Genomic DNA, 22,344 nt, shown 5'->3' on the forward strand with positions numbered 1-22,344 from the left:
GCCCCCAGCGCGTATAAATAAGCACCAACCCCACATCCACATCGCCACGCCAAGCACCGAAGCACACGACACGAGCGAGATTGAGGACGCCACGCCACTGGCACTACACACCGCAATGGCGACCGCCGGAGCCAGAGCGACTCCTTTCCTCCTGCTCTTCCTTGCCACCCTACTCTGCGCTGCCGCCGCCGCGTCCTCTTGGGAGGACCGCGAGCCCTGGCGGTGCGCGCGGCGGTGCGAGGACCGCCCCCGGCACGAGCGCGCCCAGTGCGTGCAGGAGTGCAGGGAGGAGGAGCGGGAGCGGGGCAGGCGCGACGAGCTCGGCCGCCGTGGCGACCGGCGCGGCGAGGGGTCCGGCGACGAGCGCGAGCGGGAGCGGGAGCGGGAGCAGGAGCAGGAGCAGGAGCAGAGCCGGCGGCCGTACGTGTTCGACCGGCGCAGCTTCCGCCGCGTGGTCCGGAGCGAGCAGGGATCCGTGAGAGCGCTGCGGCCGTTCCACGAGGCGTCCAAGCTCCTCCGCGGCATCCGCAACTACCGCGTCGCGATCCTGGAGGCCAACCCGCGCTCCTTCATCGTGCCCAGCCACACCGACGCGCACAGCATCGGCTACGTGGCGCAAGGTATACACGTGCGCGTGCATCTTCACTCTTGCTTTGATTGAACGCCTGCATCTGTGCTTGACGGGTTTGCGTTGGCCTAGGCGAGGGAGTGGTGACGACGATCGAGAACGGCGAGAGGCGCTCGTACACCGTCAAGGAAGGCGACGTCTTCGTGGCGCCGGCCGGGGCGGTCACCTACCTCGCCAACCCCGACGGCCGGAGGAAGCTCGTCATCGTCAAGATCCTCCACACCATCTCCGTGCCTGGCAAGTTCCAGGTAACTAAGCTGCTCTAGAAAAGCGTTGATTGTTGGGACTCACTGGTACTCTGGTAGCATGAGCAAACTGACTGACTAGACGAACACATGATGATCATTAACTGGCAGTTCTTCTTCGGCCCCGGCGGGAGGAACCCGGAATCCATCCTGTCGAGCTTCAGCAAGAGCGTCCAGAGAGCTGCTTACAAGGTGCGCATAGCTACATGGCTACACGTTGTGTATTAGTGTTGCCTGTGCGTGATCTGATCGACCTGTGCTCACATCGTGCTGCAGACCTCGAGCGACCGGCTGGAGAGGCTGTTCGGCAAGCAGGATAAGGGCATCATCGTGCGCGCGTCGGAGGAGCAGGTCCGCGAGCTGCGGCGCCATGCCTCTGAGGGCGGCCACGGCCCGCACTGGCCCCTGCCGCCGTTCGGCGAGTCGCACGGACCCTACAGCCTCCTGGACCAGCGGCCCACGATCGCCAACCGCCACGGCCAGCTCTACCAGGCCGACGCCCGCAGCTACCGCGACCTCGCCGAGCACGACGTCCGCGTCTCGTTCGTCAACATCTCTGCAGTGCGTCCATGAAATCTTCGCTCGCTTGTGCACAAATAAATGGCGATCGATCACTTGTGTGCAGTACTGATCCAGTTTTGGTACCTGATGAACAGGGCTCCATGAGCGCGCCGTTCTACGACAGCCGCTCGATCAAGCTCGCCTGCGTGCTGGACGGCGAGGGCTACATCGAGATCATATGCCCGCACCTGGCGCAACGTCATGAGGGCCGGAGCGAGCGCGGCAAGGGCAGGCGTGGCGAAGAGGAATCCGAGTCCGAGGAGCAGGAGCAGGAGGAAGCCGGGCAGGGATACCACACCATCCGTGCGCGGGTGTCGCGCGGCACGGCGTTCGTGGTGCCGGTGGGCCACCCGGTCGTCGAGGTGGCATCCCGGGGCAGCAACCTGCAGATAGTGTACTTCGAGATCCATGCCGACAAGAACGAGAGGGTGTTCCTGGCCGGGGCAAACAACGTCCTCAAGAAGCTGGACAACACGGCTAAGGAGCTGGCGTTCGCGGCAAGGGCGAGGGAGGTGGACGAGGTGCTCGACGCCCAGCGCGACCAGGGCTTCCTCGCCGGCCCGGAGGAGAGCAGTCGTGAGGAGCGGGAGGAGGAGGAGGAACACGAAGGACGCCGCGGCCCCAAGGAGTGGGAGAAGGAGGAGGAACGCGAAGCACGCCGTGGCCGCGAGCAGCGTGAGAAGGAGGAAGAGCGTCGTGGCCACGGACGGCGCGAGGAGGTGGCGGAGACGTTCCTGAGGCTTGCTACCGGCCGGCTGTGAGGCCGTCTTACGCTGATCGATGATCGAGCAAGCAACAAGTTGAGAGCTAGTGAGCCCGAGCAGTGATACGCTGGACATGCAAATGCGGCATGTAGTAGAATAAGTGTGGCTCTCTATGTATGCTACTGAGGTCATGTTCATAAATAAACACATAGCAAGTGCTCTATAAACTGTTGAGTGCTTCTATTCCTTAGCTTGTAGCGCGTAGCGGCGCACGACATCACTACCGGAACCTTAAATTTGCCGAGTGTTTTTTTTACCGAGTGTTTTTTTTCGACACTTGGCAAACAGCCAAGCCAAAAATACTCGGCAAAAAAAAAATACTCGGCAAAGTCCCGAAAATACTCGGCAAATCGGGACTTGCCGAGTGTCAAATAAAAAACACTCGGCAAATCACCCTCTTTGCCGAGTGTCAAAAAAAACACTCTCTTTGCCGAGTGTCAAAAAAAACACTCGGCAAAGAGGGGGCTGTGCCGAGTGTCAAAAAAGACTCGGCAAAGAGGGAGGTTTGCCGAGTGTTTTTTTGACACTCGGTAAAAAAATAATTTTTTTTCTCTTTTCACCTTGAAATTTTTTCTACTCCCCACATACAACATATGGTACTCCATGTTAAAATTTGGTATATTTTTGGATTTATTTGCTATATTTATTTAATTAATTGCATTTAAAGGAAATTTTTGGTATAAGTCAAATTTGAAGTGCAAGTTATTCAAATTATGGAACAAAATGAGTAGAAAAATGATATTCATGTTATTTGGCCCAATTTGAGACCTGACCCATGAAATAAAAAAGAAATTTCGAACATCTTGTTCAGGAAATATGACCGTGAACGTGTGGCGGTAGTATTTTTAAATTGTAAAAAAAAACAAGCAAAGTCTGAAAATCATGAGATTTGTAATTATGTGATGATATAATACGTGGAAGCTGTGGAAAAAAATTGAGAAGATTTTGCACATTTCATCATGTACGATGATTACAAACCGAAGCATCTGAGAAGAAGAATGGTAACTTTGAGAAGGATTCGATAAAATTTAGAGTCGAAGTGACGGTCGAGTTCGGTTTGACTACAAAACTTTTTGTATAGTCAGTAGAGAACATATGTTATTTCGTGTGAAAATTTGGTATTTTTTTGAAACTGTTGGATATTTTTTAATTTTTTTTAAAAAAACTTTGCCGAGTGTCCTAGGTAGACACTCGGCAAAGAAAACCTTTACCGAGTGTCCACCTAGTATACTCGGCGACCTTTTTTTTAACCCTACCGGCCAGCCCACAAACCCCCCCCCCCCCCCCCCGCGCCTTCCTCACGCCGCCCCCGCCTCCCGCCCCCCCCACCCCCTCACGCCGCCCCCCTCCTCCCCCTGGCCTCCCCTCACGCCGCCCCCTCCTCCTCCCCTAGCTCCCTCCCCCGGCGGCCCTCCCTCCCCCGGCGCACATCCTCCACTCCCCTCCCCTCCCCGCCGGCGGCCGGACCTCCCGGCGCACATCCTCCCCTTCCCTCCCCTCCCCTCCCCTCTCCCTCCCTCGGCCGGATCTGGCGCCCCTAGCTCCCCTTTCTTCCCCGGCCAGATCTGGCGCGGTGGCGGCGGGTCGTGGTGGTGGAGGTGGTGGTGGTGGCCGGATCCAGCCGCCGCCCGTCCCTCCTCCCCGGATCCGGCCGCCGCCCGCCCCTCCTCTTCCCGGATCCGGAGGTGGTGGCCGGCGGGTGTGGTGGTGGAGGTGGTGGTGGTGGCCGGATGCGGCGGCGGCAACCTCCCCTCTAGGCCAGATCCGGCGGCGGCCGGTCGCCCCCTCCCCTTCTCCTCGACGACAGGTGGTGGCCCCCTCCCCTTCTCCTCGACGGGTGGCGGTGGGTGGCCGGGCGCCCCCTCCCCTTCTCCTTGGAGATGGCGCGGCCTGCCCCTCCCCTTCTCCTCGGCGACGGCGCGGCCTACCCCTCCCCTTCTCCCGGCGGACGTGGCGGCGTGGTGGGCGGCGGCCGTGGCGAGGCGGCGTGGTGGCGGGTGGCGGTGGTGGAGGCCGGTGGTGGTGGACGGCAGTGGTGAAGGTGGTGGAGGCCGGTGGTGGCGGCGGACGAAGTTTTTGTTTTTTTCATTTTTTTTCAAAAATATGTTTGCCGAGTGTTTTTTGGGACTCGGCGAAGCTTCGCCGAGTGCCCGACGTATGACACTCGGCGAACCCCCTGTTTGCCGAGGGAAAGTTCGCCAAGTCTGGTTCGCGGAGTGTTACACTCGGCAAATGCGTTGCCGAGTGTTTTTGGACCTTCGCCGGGTGCCTGGGGCACTCGGCGAACTTTCTGTTTCCGGTAGTGCATGCAGCTTGAGATTCCATATGTATTCGAGATGATGACAAAATATTTCTTAGGAACATATGGATGATAGCACACCCACCGCCAATTGCATTTTCATTTTCTTTCAAACTTCATACATCTTTTTATAAAAAACATTAAAACTATTGAACCTTTTAATTAAATTTGGACACTGGATTTAAGAATTGTTACATCTTTTAAGGAAAGAGTAAGAGAGGTGGGTCAGCCTCACATGGTAAGCTGCAGGCTAACAATTGATGTTGTGGCATCCACTTCATGTAATGGATTTTCTGGGATGGGTGATATTTGAGCAAACATTGAATTCTAGTGACGCATGCATGTGAGTTATAATAGCATCGTTTTTACAAGGGTTGTAATAGCACCTTGATTTACCCTTGGTGCTCCACCAGCTGCAAAGGTACATTAGTCATACGCAACTAGTCTTTACACAATGCCTAGTAGTTAATCAGTATTTATTGTTCATATATATATATATATATATATATATATATATATATATATATATATATATATATATATATACGGTCAATATACTCCGTAGCCAGCTATAGAATAGGATATTCTGTAGCCCGTGCACGTGGCATGTGGTGATTGGCTCCGGTCGTTCGCGCGAGACCATCAATCTAATATCACGCAAGCCAGTAAACGAGCTGTTCGCGCGAGCTATTGAACGAGCCGTTCGTGCGAGCCAGTAAATTAACGCCAGAAAGCCATGCTCAGAGCCATGAACGGCCAGCAACGTCTGGTTTGCTGATTTAGCCCAGGATTGAACGAACCAGTAAAACGGCACAGCACAAATTAATCCTCCTGCTCAGATCCGCCGCCACAGCACCATGGCCGCCGCCACCTCCTGCTCAGATCCGGCGTCCTTGGCCATCCTCCGCCACCCAATGTGCCATGCAGCCCCACCACAACCCGTTTCCCACGCAGGCCCGCGCAAGCAGTCGCCGGGAGATCACGCCGCCGGCACTCCTGCCGCGTTCGTGCGGGAGGCCGCCGGTGGGTTGGAGCCGACTTCCCCGAGCTGCTGCTGTTGGACGGAACAGAGCTGTTACGACATTGATTGGCTTCACTCAATCAGCGCGAGGTGCTCGGATGAATTTGTGGCTGTGGCACTAATTACGGCAGCAGGGAAATCAATCGGCAATTAATTGCTATCGTTAATGGTGAGTCCATCTCCTGTGCCTGCAAGAATCCGGAGGTCTCCCTGCAGGTTGAAGTTGCATCAGCAGGTTGGGTCTCGCTCCTGCACAATCCGATTCCATGGATGGCGCAACTTCAACACCCACACCGGAGGTGTCCCCTGTACTGCTGATGCCGCAATCGCCGGAGCCGGAGGTAAATGGCGCACGGGTGACTCCTCTCCAACATGTGTCGCCAGAGACGATGGCAACGCCCGATCCGGAGAGGACCTACTTGCATGTGAGTGTGCTGGCTTTTAGTCTTTTCTTCTTGTTGCTGATCCATCTAAAAGCTAAATGGTGTCGCATAGCTAAATTTCCAAATTCATGTTTTAGGTGACCCCCCCAAAAGGTCTGAAAATTCAGGACACATTTCAATGAACCTTGATAGTAAAATCCAGGAAATAGTACTTGGTGCCATTATTCAGAAATTCAGAAATCAGAAACGTCCAGCATGAATTGCATTATGATTATTCATTACCTAGTTGATTCCTGGTATATATATACCTAGCTTTCAGAAATTCAGGAACCAAAGCGTACAGCATGAATTTCATTACATAGTTCATTCCTGATTATGTTATCAGAATTTCAGAAATCTTAGATATGATTGGTTCAGTAATATGCCATGTAGCCCTACTGATGCAGCTGTTGTCCCCTATCTCATCCTAGTGTAGTTTGAAATAATAAAGATTGTGCTCCAAACATTATGTAGTAGAGATATGTGTATTTTAGAAGTTGTGGTACTGCCTTTCTGATATGTGTTTTTTTTCCCAGGATCCCTTGTTGCCAGAGACAATTGTGCCAACCGAGGAGCTGCGTTTTGACAGTAGAGATGAAGCCAAGGAATTTTACAAATTCTATGCGGGCAAGGCAGGGTTTGATGTGCGCATAACCAAGACAAGTAGGAAGACGGTACTGGAGTTGTCGTGCAACAAACAAGGACACTGGGATTACTACAAGCCTGGTGAGGAGAGGGTACGTGAGAAAATGTCAATGAGGTGTGGCTGCAAAGCTTTTGTGAAGATTAAATGGAACCAGAAGAAGGACTATTGGTTCTTTGAGAGGATAAGGTTGGAGCACAATCATCCACTGCATCCCTCGCCGACCGTAACACAGTTCTTGAGGATACAAAAGGACAAGGACCCTATAGTCATGGGTATTGTTGATCAGATGCATAGGTGTGATGCTTCCCACAACACTACAGTAAATGTGCTGGCAGAATTATATGGTGGTCGGCAGAACTTCACGTTCACGGAAATGGATTTGAGAAATAGGTAATGTCTTCAAATGTACTATTGTTGATGTTGTTGTTGAATACATGGAAATCTTTATAATTAAATTGATGTATGTGTTCATGGTTGCAGGAAAGCTGCAACTGCCAGGGATGAGAGGGAAAATGATATACCAAAGTTGCTTGAGTTCTTCAGGGAGATGAAGGCCCATAATGAGTATTTCTACTATGAGTTGCAGGTAGACAGTGAAAATGTTATCAAGAATGTGTTCTGGAGTCATGCAAGCCAGCGTGCAGAATATATAGATTTTGGAGATGTGGTTACATTCGACACCACATACAAAACAAACATGTATAGCATGCCTTTAGCCATGTTTGTTGGGTCAAACCATCAACTGCAGAATGTCGTGTTTGGGCAAGCATTGTTGCAGGACGAGCAAGCTAACACTTTTGAGTGGTTGTTTGGGGCATTCAAAAACTGTATGTCCGGAGGTCGGGACCCACGGTGTATACTTACAGGTGAGGAATGTTTATACACGAATGTCGTGAGTGATACGTAACTTGAAATAATTGGTAACTTTGTCGCATTTACTGTGTTGCAGACCAGGATAGTTCAATGGCGGCAGCGATCAAGAAGGTGTTCAAACAAACACAGCACAGGTTGTGCCGTTGGCACATGCTTAAGAAGTATAAAGCAGAGCTGAAAAAACTATACAAGATTCATGATGGTCTGAAGATAAAGCTCGTCACCGTAATCAATCACCCACTTACGCCTACAGAGTTTGAGTTTGCATGGAATGAGTTGGTGGATGAGTATGGCATACGGGAGGATGACACTATTCAGGGACTTTGGGATAGTAGGAAATTGTGGGTTGCTGCTTATTTCAAGCCCTTGTATTGTGGCAGGATGACCTCTACACAGAGAAGTGAAAGTGTAAATAAGATAATCAAGGGGAGTGGCTTCACAGGACATATGACATGCATGAGTAAATTTGCACGCAGGATGCTAGACTTCATTCAACACACAAATCACACAGCGGGTGGGGAAACCCATTGGTCTCAGGTAATAATGACAGTGTATTGTTTGAAAATATCATTCACTATCGTTTACTAGGGATTAATGTTTTAAGTGGTTGCCCATGAAATAGGCTGGTAACTGGCGGCTGACGTTGCAGCCCTTTGATGGCCATCTTAGCAGAGTGTACACACGAGCCGTGTACAAGAAATACAGGGAAACTTATATTTATAGTACTGCTTTCCGTATTGATCCTCATCCTAACGAGGTTGATGTTTACCTGGTGACGCACACGGATCAGTCATGGCAATATGCTTGGTTTCAACATTCATTTAGAGTGGAGGCTGATGTACGATCCAGTAGATATACATGCGAGTGCAAGACATGGGAGCATACAGGTAAAAATGGTGCAATTTGAAAAAAATTCATCTCAGCATTTCAATGTATATTGTGGCCTGGTGAAAAAGTAGCACTGATTATGTTTAATTTCATTGTTACAGGCTTGTTCTGCGCCCATCTTATTAAAGCCTTCACGTACCTTCAGATCGACAATATACCTGCAGAGTACATAATGAAGAGATACACGAGGGGTGCAAGAACGATGGTACCGTGGGACAGGCATGACATTGTGACTTCGGTACCGGGTTGTGAGAGCGATCAATACAAAACAAAGAAACTAGTAGAAATTGCGATGGCTGCTGTGAGAGCATGCCGCAAAACAAGTCTTGGGTTCGAGAAAGGCTGTGAGCAGCTGTCTGCATTGGTTGAGTGGGGTGAAAGTATTGCAAAAGGTACAGGAGCATCACATGTGGGGGATCATACAGAAGAACAGAGTGATGTGATCCCGCATACTATAGGTGAACCTGCGGCTAGTTTGGCTGAACAAGATTCAGCAGTTGATACTGTAGTCCAAATTTCGGAGTGTGCACCAAGGGAGGCAAGAACAAAGGGGAGGAAGCGTGGAGGGAGACAGGTTGTTAATGAACATGCAAGTTCCAGTAAGGCACAGGGGCAGCGGACATGTGGATATTGTGGATCTTTGGGTCATTATAGTACGGGGTGTGATTTGAACCCGGATAACATCAATAAGAAACGAGGTGCAGGTGGGAGTTTGCGGGGCAAGATGGGACGGAAGAGGGGGAGACCACCCACAAAAAGGCAACTGGAGGATGAGTTTAATGGTGTTGCATGAGTTGTGTTTACTAATTGGGTGTGTTTGGAACAAATTAATGGTTGTGTTTGGATAATTACTGAATGGCTGTAGGAGATTTTTGTGCATCATGAATTTATTCTTTCTGGTTCCTTCGTGTCTTGAGTATTGTGAACCCACTTGCTATCAGTGATGTTGTTGGTAACTAAACTGTTGGCAACTAACCTATGATGTTGTTGTCGCCCAGCTGCAAGTGCGCGCAGCATGTTTTGCATCTGCTAAATTTTTTTTGCTGCCAATGTTGCCAACAGTTTAGTTGCCAACAACAACAGCAGGTTCGGACTGTATAATTGTTTACACTTGTTTTACTGTATCCAGCTGCAAGTGATCGACTTACACTATTCAATGTCAAAGAAATGATGGTTTAGTGTTTACGTGTGCTAGTTAGTGTTGTCACTATTCAATGTCAAAGAAATGATGGTTTAGTGTTTACGTGTGCTAGTTAGTGTTGTCGGGCGTACAGCTGAAATCAGGGCTTAATATGTCATTTTTTTGCTACTGCTATCAGAAACTTGAGGCATGAAGAACTAAGACATTGCATTGCCTTTTCAGAATTATTTGTGAATTTGAGGTATTATGAGACCTTCTAAATATATTACTGTACTTTTAATTATTTTATACTTGTATACCGAATTGTTTGGCAAATTTTGTAGTTTTCTTTTCCGATTGTATATTCGATTACACCGAATCCATATTGGAGTATCGGTGACATACCCTGGGCCTGGGTCCGCCAGCTGTCCGGTTCAGTTCCTGTCTACTTCCCTTGTTCTGAATCTTAAGATAAATCCATCTTCATCTTGCCTTGGGTTGCAGGGCCTCAGGAGGAACAAGCAACGGGAAAAGGACAGGACTGTAAGGAACAGGCTGTATAATAAAATGGAGCTGTAATTATGTACTGTGTAATTGAGATTCTAGGAGTAGAAATGGAGTCAGTTGTAGTAAATTAGTGTACGACATTATCATCTAATAAATTGTATGGATATTTGGCAACTGTGTTTTTTAAACTTGTTATCAGAGATGAAATTCCTTTATCACAAAGTGTGCATGGGAACATTCAGCAGAAATCAGAATGTCTCTGCTCAGGTCACAGGTGCAGCTGAACATATTCGGACTGGAAAATGCATGCAGAGAGCTCGCCAACATGGACCGGCCGGTTCAGCAACGGCCTCACCACCCAAACACATATTCAGACTGGAAAATTGGACCCAAGAAGCACAGTATTCCATTTACAGTATGGATATTTGGCAAACTGTTATTTACTGGGCATGTGAAGCACAGAACTTGTATTCCATTTACAGTAACAACTCAAATTTGTGAAGAACATAATTAAACTTATTTGGGATCCATGAAATTCAAGCGACCACATGGAATGTCTATGTATGGAAGTTGTCGAGAATGAAGGGACAGTAAACAAATGAAGGGACAGTAAACATGTTCCTAGTCCACTAGGATCACATGCGACGCCTGTGTGCTTCTAGACCACCAGGGAGCTTCTTGATCTCGTTGATTGGATGGTAGATGCTGTAGAATAGGAGCTGGGACCTATATTGCCGAATGTCTTCCTGCAATGCATAAGTAAACAGCAATCAGGACTATTGTAGATGGATTAATAATTAGAAACCTTGAGTTTTGGTAAGAGTGGTTATTCGTACTGTTAGGATTGGAACGTGGAAAGAGTCACCGTTCCATAGCTCCATGGATTTGATGGCATAGAATCCACAATCATTATCGTCCGTATGCATACATGGAACAATGATAGGACGTTTGAATCTGGTAAATTGCTTCATTTCAAAATCTGTTACCAACTGAAACAGGAGATTAAGGCGTCGAATAATTCGGTCACCAAGGACTTGGTGGTAATCTGTGTGGTCGTCTGGACTAGAATCAATTACATCAATGCGGTCATGTATGAAGTTGATGCAGTAGATGGTATAGTGCTCCTCCTCCATAACCGGCAAAAGGAACTAGACATGACAGAGTTAAAATGAAGTGCGGAAACTGTAAGTTCAAAATCAGTTGGCAGCCTTTTTTTGTAGTACATTGATGTGGTTGTCGGGAGTAGATAGTACTTACTAGTTTCACTTTGGTTGCGTCAAGATCTCCAATATCTCGCTGTAAGACAGCTAGTGCCTGATGTGATTCCCACTGAGAGAACTCTTCATCTTCCTCAATATTGACATATTCCTGGATGTATAATATAATGGCATTAGAGGGTGTAAATTTTTTTACCTGAATTGTGTAGTGAATGGATTAGGTACGCGCTCACCCCAAGCTCTTGAGATAGAAAGACCCTATACCCACCACCATCAGGCATGTGGCATTCATCGTAGCTCATGCAGGCCACAAGGTATGACATGAACTGAGTGGAAAGCATCTCGCCATCAAGGAAAGACTCCTCTATATCTAATCCACTGAATTCTCTCAAGCCGGTGCGGATGAAAATATCGCTGGTATGCAAAGAAATGACTCGTAAGTGTGTGCATGCAGCATTGGATCTTCAGGAGTAGGTTGCAAACAATACCTTTTGCACTTCATGTCAGTTCTGAACTTTTTCCTAACAGCATGTGCTGTTAACTGTGGAGCTTTAGCTCTTTGTGGATCGCCTTTGAAAGGGGACACGTACCTGGCTGGTCGTTTTGTAAGTCTTTGTGGCCTTGGAGCAATAGCTGGACGATGGATGAACTCATCTTGTGTGCAAGGCTGTAGAAGAATAGGGCCAAGTGCATCATCTTTGTTGGTTGCAGCTTGAATATTTTCCTCATCTCCTGTTATTTTTTGGAAAAAGAGACTAACATGTATATTTGCACAACATAATAAATATGGTAGTACATACACATAATTTATCTGTCACAAATCCCAGACCATGCCGTGGTAAGCAGGGACTAATAACTTTGTGATATTATAGTCAACCATTACTAAACGTAGCAGGTAGCTGCTGATCATGTGCAACTTGCTCTTGTAATGTAAGGCAATCAGTACTGTTGTGATGTCACTAAGAAAATGTTATATTCTGAAGACATTAATTTTAATCCTGTTGCTGCCCGCAAGCAGAATATATAATATGTTACATATTCATATATAGGTTCACACAGAAGTGTGGTTGAAGAACAGATAGTTTACTGTAAGGTTGATGCATAAAAAATACAGGTGTGAGTGTGTACAACTGAACTAAAATAAGTAGCCGGAGAAAAGGATGATGGAACTATTTGAAAAGAATCCATACTGCCATTTGGTGAAGGTGCGACAGGGTCTCCTTTAGCCGGAACATGAGGCACGATGTGATCAATCATCACATCTGTGTGAACCTATACATGAAGAATCAAATATGTGTTCAGAAGATGGCACTGCTGGTGCTAAAATAGTAGTGTTGTTACTGAACAATGCATTAGAAACCTGAGTACACACGGGTGAAAGGTCGCCTTCCATTATGTTGTCATGTGCTGCACCAAATACATTTTCAGATCCAACATTATGTGTAATGTGTCCATTCATATCGACATCATTGGCTTGCGCTGCATATAGTAAGATAGTATATGGAAAATGATGAAATAGTAAATCAATATGATGGCAGTGGGCAGTAATATTTTTAGTATTAAAACCTGGTAAATAGTAAACCAATATGTTTTTCAGTACCTGCATCAGAAGCGTGGGCTTGATTGTCATGATCTTCACTATTATTGCCATGAATCTCGTCATTCAAAATTGCCTGTAGAATGTGAGTGGCTGACTGATGTGCATCTGATAGCATCTGTTGTGCAATGGTTACATATCTGGATGCTTCCTTGGCTTTGGCATCAAAACTTGCCAAGGCTTGCATTGCCTGCGTCTTCCTAGGCTCGGCACTAATCTGATGAACTATACCACGCAGTTCTGCTTGCATACTATGGATACGTGTTGTGGGCAATGGTTCAATGCTGGGTGGGGTAGTTGAAGATGGGTTCTCAGTTGTATGGTAGCAAGTATCGATGATGTTCCTAAGCTGCACACACGAAGTGTATTAGGGGGGAAATACTGGAGAATATTTGACATAATAAAAATAGGACATGTGTGAATAGACCGAACCGGTAACAGCCCAAATGTAGCCTTCCCTTGTTGATCTTTGGTCCTATCGGCACTGATTATCTTTTTTATCACATTTTGAGTAAAGTACTTTGCACGAGGAGTGTCCATGTGCTGAACCTGATGTTGGCATTGTAGGTTGTCCAAATACAGTATCTACAACAATATAAATCAGTAATTAATTTACAGCAATATAAATCAGTAATTAATTTACTCCCAGTCATGGCATGCATATGGATGGCAAGATGGTGTACTTACAATCAATAATATTGCGCATCCTGAGAATGATTTCTTTGCTTTGTCGGACTGCCAATTGAGTGCAGCTTCTCGGAGGTCATCCACAACAGCCTTACACCAGTTCAGAGCTGGTAAGCAAGACAGATCTCTAGTGAGGTAAACATCCTTGCACCTAATGTTGTTGTCGGTGCTTGGGAACAGAAGTTTGTTGCATGCAATGATAAAGAAAAATCTTATTGCCATGTCATCAGTAATCATGCCAGACCCTAGCTCCAGATCATCCTTCAGGGTCTTCTGTAGATGGCTAGCGTTCAGGTCGTGGGATTCTTGTAAACCCAACAAAGTCTTGAGAGCAGATAACGCCTTGGATGCTTGAATGTGTGTACTCAACACAATATCTTCACCACCTTCTGGTAAGTCAAGCACCTGCTTTACCACGAACGGGGTGACATGGATACCCTTATCTTTTGCAACATTCAGTACCATGGTTTTGGGGTCTAGCCTGTCGAACAGGAACTTCAATAGCTCTCTGCTCTCTAACCTCTCTGCTGCAACACAAAGGAGTCCACCAAAACCCATATCTTTGATTCGCCTACGCTGCCAAAGTGTTAGGTGGTCGACAAAGGAGTTAAATGTTGATGGTGCACATCGAACTGTAGGTGCGTGAGCATACTTGACGGGGTTCTTGGCAAGCTGCCAAATGAAGATATGAAAAGGCTGTAGTAAGTGTGAGTGGTGGAAGAATCGGTTCTCATAATGTTTATGTATGTAAATGAACCACATGTCAAATATATAGTAAAATGCCACGGTTGAGCATTGGGCAGGCTGACTCAGGTAATTTACCACAAAAATTGAAAATGAAGTAAATTGTACCTTGAAAGTAAAAAAAGAGAAGGTTGGTTTACTATTGTACCTTGCAAGTTGCATTGATACACTGTTTCTTCGCTACTGGTTGCCTCGGTGGGGGTTCCATGAAGGCATCATCATCGTCATTAACATCACTCCGAGGGAGATCCCTTTCGCTGCTTGTTTCGCCGTGCAACTGTTGCCCATTTCTGGTCAGTGGTTTGATAATATTATTTGCAAGATTTGCATCTTGGCCACCAGGTTTTTGAGGGGGTGCTGTTGGTTGTGGTTGTGCATCAGCTCCTGCAACTGGCTGTGCATCGGCTGCCCCGGTGACCGCGCTAACATCAAAGGTCCATTCGCCTTGTGTGGTGCAGATCCCGAAAGATTTTAATCTGCCCTGAATTTTCTTCATGTCCTGTTTTTTAGAAAGGAAAATATTATTATCCATGAAACAATGTAACATGGATATTTGCATAACCTAATGTATCTGTCAAAACTGCAGCAGGACAAACACCCTTTGCTGGAACTTCCAGTCTATATCCAATAAATATTAAAATATATGGTTAACTTACCACATGATATATGCAGTGAACAAAAAATGCAGAGACGACATGAATATGAAGAAGTGGTAAATTGTATATATATTTTGCAACCTAATGTAGCATTGAAACGGAGCTTCCATGCTATAACCAGGTGAAAGTAGTGTAAGTTTTTTCATGCATTGCAGTAGTAAAACCACATAATGTAGGTATTGAAATCTGACTATGAATGTACGACAGGCCAGCGTGGATTTACTATAATATTGGTGCACACGTAAAAAAATGGCAAAAAGAAATTGGAGTACTGTGTAACCTGGTAATTGGAGTACTGTGGATTTACTATAATATCTATGCTGTAACAATGATGCATCATTAAACAAAGATAATATGTACATAAAATATATGCTGCTGGGTAATTACCAGGTTCGTACAGATGAATTAGCTGGATGTTTTGGTGAATGTCTTGCCTCAGGAGTAGCAACGTTGGTCCAATCAAATCTGCAACACAAGTCAGAAGGCCATGGTTGTCAGTTGTATTCAGTCATAAGTCTATTTTGGATTTTCCAAAAAAAAAGAATAGCCGCTTTTGCTAACTTAGTAGATCCAACAACCGATTTGTAAGAGTCTGTTAACGATGATTTTATAATTGATATGCCCGTTACATGTTATTTACAATAATCTTATGTTTTGAGCGAAAGGGTGTGCTACAGACATCGAGTTACCACAACCAGGCATTACTACAAATGGTTATTTACCATAACGACAAAGAGTTACCACATAGAGTAGATATCTATGGTGCATGGTACCTGGAGTAGTAGACCTACTTGTTCATGAACAGATAATAGATGGAACCAAACAAATATGGGTGCTAGGCAACCTGCATCTATATACAGACCATTGAAACAAACAAAAATGCAGAGACTTCCATGACATCGTCATTCACAAGATATGGCTGCATTTGGAGTTCGCAATGCAACCGGGCTAATCAGACAAATAAATAAAAGCTTCGCAATCAGGATTGTGCAGTAACATCATAATCAGCCGACAGAAGCCAACTAGGTCCGTGGCGACAACATCATAATCAGTTCAAATTGAGATGCTTGCATCTTAATTTTGTCAACACTCGCAGCTAACTTTGATGTTAACATAACAATGGTGATCCATTGAGTCAGGATTACGAGATGCTTACCTCAGGGTCCCTACGCTGGCTTGGATTGCGATTCTCCTGCAAGAAAGCCGGCAGCAACAGTCTGGCGTGAGGGCAAAGGTTGGAACCGGCCAGGAGCGTCGCCGGTGGAGGATTGGGGCGCCTCCAGCAGCAACAATGCGATGTTCCTTTGGGGGGGTCGGGGGCCAGCTTTTTATGCCGTGGATTGAGGAAGCTTCGGCAATCGGGGAGAATATCTTCCCGTGATGCGAAATCGGCCGCGTCTCCGGTAGATTGCGCATCCCGGATCCGGCGAACGAATCAGTGCGGCGGGCGCGATTTTTGGCGGTGGCGGCGGCATCGGGGATGAACCAGTGCGGCGGCGGCTGGAGAAGCGTCAGGCGGCCGGGCGGCGCGGGCCGGATGGACGACGATGATTTTGGGCATCCCGGATCCGGCGAACGAACCAGGGCGGCGGGCGCGATTTTTGGCGGTGGCGGCGTCAGCGGGGATGAACCAGAGCAGCGGCAGCTGGAGAAGGGTCAGGCGGCCGGGCGGCGCGGGCGGGATGGACACCGATGATTTTGGGCGGCGCGGGCGGGATGGGTGACGGTGATTTTTGTGCGGCTGTGGATATCATCGGATGGATCTCAGGATGGGTGGGCGCCTGCTTGCCTGCTTGAGCCAAGCCGATGGAAGCAGATTGAGCCAAGCCGATAAAATGATAGCGCCAGTAATTGCTTCGGGTGAACCATTTGATCCGGCCACAGGATAACTATTCTATGGCTAGTCATAGATAAACACCTCTATATATATATATATATATATATATATATATATATATATATATATATATATATATATATATATATATATATATATATATATATATATATATATATATATATATATATAGACACACACTGACTAGTATCGTGCCCATGCGTTGGGCAACACAAATCATAGATAGATACCATTCTAATCTTAGTGGCAAACAACTGACATAAATACAATACATCCAATTTTATTAAACAAGCATACAGGACATCTCATGTTCATTCGCATTACAGATGCAACACAAATCAACCATCAGGGAGAGTCATCCATTAAGTTATATAAAAAGAACAGTCAGTAGATGGATAGGAGAAAAGCTTCTGTCCAGAAATGGTTTTAGAACAAACCCCGCTAAACCTAATGTCTATTGCCTATTATCCCGCCACCAGTAGGGATCTTGAAGCTAAGCAGCAAGAAACCTGCATAATCAGCAATTAAGAATGATCACATTCAAACACAAAAGCTAGATAGCTATGCTATCCTATCCTCAGTTACCTCTAATGGCACAAACGACATGAACCTTGGCATAGGAGTGGGGTTATAGGGGGGCAAATCCAGCAGCCCCTTTTCCTCCATCATATTCCTGCATTCACCATGAGTGATACAACCACGTTGTGCATTAACAAAGAATGCATTATAACCTCAAGGTCGATGTCGATTGATCTGAATTTTTTTTCATTACAAGAAAGGGACTATTTATCTGCACGTCTCAAGAAAGAACAGACACATATCAATCCATTTTTCCAGGATGCATATGTACTAGAGGAGCACGAACATAGTGCAGTAACAGATAAATAAGTAAAAAACCTCAAGAGTAAACTGCAATTTAGGAATCATGGCACATCATATTATTAAGATATGTTAGACTCGGACCTCAAGTCTAGCCTAAATCATGTAAATCTTCTAGAAAGAGAATGTCCCCACTGCACTTGCATAATATAGTTTAACAAGCAAAATGGAAGAAAAGAAAAGCATCCCCATTGCATTTTTGATATAATGGTCTCACAAATGTTCCCTCTTTGTGACTTCCATTTGCAGTCAGAGAGAAAATAATTTCAGTAAGCAACTTAAAATAATCTGAACATTTTTTCATGAGGGGGATAGCACACTGTAAAACGAACACCATCTCTTGGCTGATGCACAGGCCTGAAACGTGATTCTAGATGTGTCTTTGCAGGTGTACAATTCTCAAAATACATTAAGTTATGATCACAACTGTAGATCAAGATAAGGCTATTTTAGCTAAAGGCATCACCATCCAATCATCCATGCATCTCGAGTTGGCTTATTCTTATTAAAACGTATGTACATATATTTTTGCTCTTACATGCCAACTGCAATAATGTTCATATATCAAGATTGACAGAAACACAGTAGTCGGCGCAGGATAGATAGCACAATGGAAGCAGCTAACGAGCAACAGATACTGTATTTCAACTAGCCAACTATAATTTTAGAGTTCTGGATATTGTCCAACAAAACTGAGAATTGCAGCATTCTAAGGTGCTAATGATTGACCAGAAACTCGCAACCCAGAGATAATGACTTGTGCTTCCAATTCATCAGGCTGCTAATGATTGGTCAAAAACCTGCAACCCAAAAATCATGATTTTAAAAGGGCTCTCAAAGTAGTTTATGTTAGCAATATTTAAAAACATCACGAACAAGTACTGTTGTGTAACGCCCACGAAAATCACTAACAAAAATCACCCGTTAAAAACCGTCTTTAAAATCTTTTACCGCTGAGCTCCCGGAAATCGGAACCCTTCCCGGCAATTTCGCCGTCCCGGTACCCATACCGACCCCCACCTATCTTTTTATCTGTGCCCGCGAATCTCGCCGCGTGCCGGTGTCAGACGCCGTGCGCGTGCTCCGACCGCGTGCCGCGAGTGCCGCTGGTCTCCTCCTTTTTCCTTCTCTTTTTCTTCCCCTTTTCTCCTTTTTCTTTTTCCTTCTTCTTTCTTCCTCCTTCTCCTTTCTTCTTCCTCCCTCCTTCTCTCTCCTCCTTCTTCTTCCTGGCACCCGGACCGGCCCCAACTCATTTACTACCCGGCGCCCCTCCCTCCTGGAGCCACGCCGCCCGGCTACCTTGGGCCCGCCGGCCACTCCGCACGGCGCCTGGCGCCCGACCCCGCCCGCGCCTGAACCCGGCCGCGCCCACGACAGGCGCGTCGCGCCGGTCCGCCCGGCCCTGCCGGCGCGCCTGGCGCCACGCCGCCTGGCCGCCTTGGCCCGCGCCCGGGGGGGGCACGTGCCGCCGCCCGGCGCCACTCCCCGGCCGGCCCGCCCGGCCCCTACCCCGCCGTACGCCGCCGCCACTCCGCCCGGCGCCTGGCGCCACCCCGCGCCCCGACCCGCACGCCACCGCCGGCGCCCTCCCCGCCGCCTATAAAAAGCCGCCCGGCCTCCCCACTCTCCACCCACCAGCACCCCCACCGCACCCACTACGAGCCGCCGCCGCCGCCGTGCGCCACCGCCGCCGCCGTGCGCCACCGCCGCCGCCGTGAGCCCCGCCGCCGCCTTCCTTCGCCCAAAGACCGGCGCCCGGTCCACCCCTCCCCAAGGTGAGGGGCAAAACGGGCCCCCCTCCTCTTCCTCCACCGCCCGCCGCCCCCGGCTCGCCGCCGGCGACGCCCGGCCGGCCGGCTGCCGGCCCACTCTCTCTCTCCCTCTTTCTCTCCAAGTTCCTGGAGAAGAAGAAGAAAATTACCTTTGATTTTAGATCCGACCCCAAGTTTCCCCCAAATTACACATAAGCCCCTCCACTTCCGAAAGAAATTACAAATAGGTCCCTGGTTTATTAAAAATCAGCCCTAAGCCTCCGATTAAGCCCTAATTCGTGTTTAACCCGTCATTTCATGCGCCAAACTTCCTCCAATTAACCCCAAATTTTACCACGTCATCCTCCAGCATACTTCCGCCGATCTATATCCAAATTTCCCAAAAATAATCCCTCTACCTATTTTCCGTTCGCATTTCCTGTTCGGAGCTCCCGGTTAAAAACCGTTTTCCTTTTATTTATTTGTGTGTCTGTTTGTGTGTGCCGTAGATCGCGGATTGCCCGAGGAGGAGCCCGAGGAAGAGTTTGACCGCGAGCCCGAGCCCGAGGACCAGTACCGCGAGCCAGAACTCCCGGAAGGCTTTGAAGACGGCAAGTCCAATCTCACCCTTTTGATGCATACTTAATACCTAAGTTTTTCAAACACAACCTATTGGCCTGTTTTACAAAATGCATATTATTTCACCGCAAGACATGGTTGGATAGTCACCCCTTGATTGATATGAACATTCCTTGTTGCCCTATGCTTATCTCTAAATATGACTCGCTCTGTTTAGTTGATAACCGCCGCTAGAACGCTTAGGAATCTGTTACTCAAATGCAAACATTATTACAATGGTGTAATCAGGAAATTAAGGTGTGTGTGTGTGTGTCCAAGTAAGAATAATGGCTTTTGGTTCGGGAAAAGAAATGTGCGGACGGGATGGATGGGCGTTCCTTGTGTGGGATGCCCAGTTGTTGTGCTCGTACCTTGGTGGTTGGGCAATGTCGGGAGATATCCATCCGGTCGTAATTAAGGACCGAGTTAATGTGTCATCTTGCCTAATTCCACTATCGTGCAACCACTCGACCGTTGTATGGGCAACGGCTTAGCATAAATCCCACTAGCTGGATGGTTAGTCCTCAGGAGTGCTGGTGAGCGACGGGAACCCACGGAAAAGGATTAAGATCTTGGTGACTTGAGTTCCGGTTACGGTCTCCTGAATGAGCTGTGGACCCCTTGGGTGTTCCGTGAGAACTAGCCAGTCCTAGCTAAGGTGGGTAATGGCTTTGTTAGGATCCGTACCGTCACTAAGGTGATTGCGCTACGGTACCCTACTTGTGGGAAAAGTGTACACCCTCTGCAGAGTGAAAACCTATCCGGGTAGCCGTGTCCACGGTATTGGACGAATTACGGCTTGGTCACATAACTAGTATTTGGGCAAGAATGTCATGAGTGTGTGTGTGTGTGTGTGTGTGTGGAAATTTCAGAAGAGTCCGGCAGTTGTGCCGTGCGCTATGACGGACGGGGAGTCCGATAGCGATAAAATCTTGGATCCTTTGTGTAGGATCAACCCCACTCAGTATTTCGGGTATTAAAGGGAACTTTACAAAAACCTTTCCGAAAACGATCCCCTGCATGTGTTAAAAATTAGCCTTACCGCAAAAATAAACCTTAGCCTACCCTTGATTATACTTGTGCATAATCTTGCGTGTATCCCCTCCGTGGATGGGGTTGGACTTGTGGAGTACGTTAGTACTCACCCTTGCTTCATTGCTACAGAGGAAGACCCTGAGTTCGTCGCAGAAGACCTCGAGTAGAGGTTGTGTCCGCACCCGACGCTGCCTGTGGTGTTGCCCTGCCCAAGATGCTGCTGCTGCCGTGTAGTCCCGAGTGTTGTCTTTTGGCAGTCGCTTGGTTAGCCGCCGTTATCTATTTACTGTTTATCGCTGCGTGGCTTTCACGCCCACTCCCTCGGGAGTTGTACGGTAACTGAATTATCTGTCGAATAAATGTGTTATCAGCCTCCTGGGACTGATATTTGTATCACATTTAGTCTCTACTTGTGTGGGGACGCTTCATGTTGTTACTTAGCAATATGCAAAACAATCAGAAGAGCAGAGGACTGACCGTCTATGGGGTGCAGATCATATATGACACCATTTTCCTAGGAATAAATATCAAATTTCCTCCCTACACAAGGTAATTATTGCAGAACAAATCCTTAATTCAGGAAAAGGCCTGCACATTATTATATGATATAAATAGGGAATCAAACATCATTTCTGTACCCACCAGCATTTACCATTCTCATTATCACGAATTGCAGTGTCCTTGATGCTGACCAAACAACCTTACACGGAAAGTTCAGTTAGACCCCAGGATGATCTCTTTCAGCTCAAGCACTGTCCATGTCATGCATCAATCAGTTTTTTAGCACTTTGTTAACACTTCTGTCCAGGAAACGATTTCTTAGCGTAATGAGTTTTCAAAACATTATAAATGTTGGATTTGATACTTATATGATAGCAGGCTAGAAGAGGACTATGATAGGAGGAACATATAGATTAGTTGCCAGGTATGGCTGGGGAACACAAATGTATATTCTCTGCAGGTACACCGAATATAAGAAATGAAATTGTGCAGTTTGATATATGATGGTGATTTAAGAGGGAAAAAACAACAATGGCAATGAAAAAAACTGTGCTTCTTTTTCTATGATCTCTGAAATTATGTTCTAGCTATACAAATACCTATGGAAGTACATGAAACATCTGACAATCCAGACAAGGACATATGATTAATACCTATGCGGCATCTGACAATCCAGACAATCTAGCTATACAAATACCTATGGAAGCCGGCACCTTTGCACACTTGCTACAATCATGCGTCTAGCAACAGTTTTGCTCCACCACCAGCTACATCATGAGAACATTGATGCTATGACCACTGACCAGCACCAAGCACACCATCACCGA

General features: G+C 47.1%; 2 protein-coding genes across 2 annotated transcripts; both read left to right on the top strand.

The window, feature by feature from the left end:
• The first annotated feature begins 32 nt into the window (after positions 1-32).
• LOC117837362 (globulin-1-like) lies at positions 33-2,388 on the top strand. Its single transcript, XM_034716971.2, has 5 exons — positions 33-620; positions 701-876; positions 985-1,065; positions 1,150-1,434; positions 1,530-2,388. Exons 1-5 carry the CDS (start codon positions 116-118, stop codon positions 2,193-2,195), a joined length of 1,713 nt encoding a protein of 570 aa, XP_034572862.1. The 5' UTR covers positions 33-115; the 3' UTR covers positions 2,196-2,388.
• A 3,519-nt stretch (positions 2,389-5,907) lies between these two features.
• On the top strand, positions 5,908-9,140 carry LOC117835224 (protein FAR1-RELATED SEQUENCE 5-like). Its single transcript, XM_072290400.1, has 6 exons — positions 5,908-5,943; positions 6,477-6,976; positions 7,067-7,489; positions 7,546-7,867; positions 8,082-8,346; positions 8,449-9,140. Exons 1-6 carry the CDS (start codon positions 5,908-5,910, stop codon positions 9,138-9,140), a joined length of 2,238 nt encoding a protein of 745 aa, XP_072146501.1.
• Positions 9,141-22,344: the final 13,204 nt, after the last annotated feature.

The sequence above is a fragment of the Setaria viridis genome, chromosome 9, assembly GCF_005286985.2.
Source record: "Setaria viridis chromosome 9, Setaria_viridis_v4.0, whole genome shotgun sequence".
Lineage (NCBI taxonomy): Eukaryota > Viridiplantae > Streptophyta > Magnoliopsida > Poales > Poaceae > Setaria > Setaria viridis.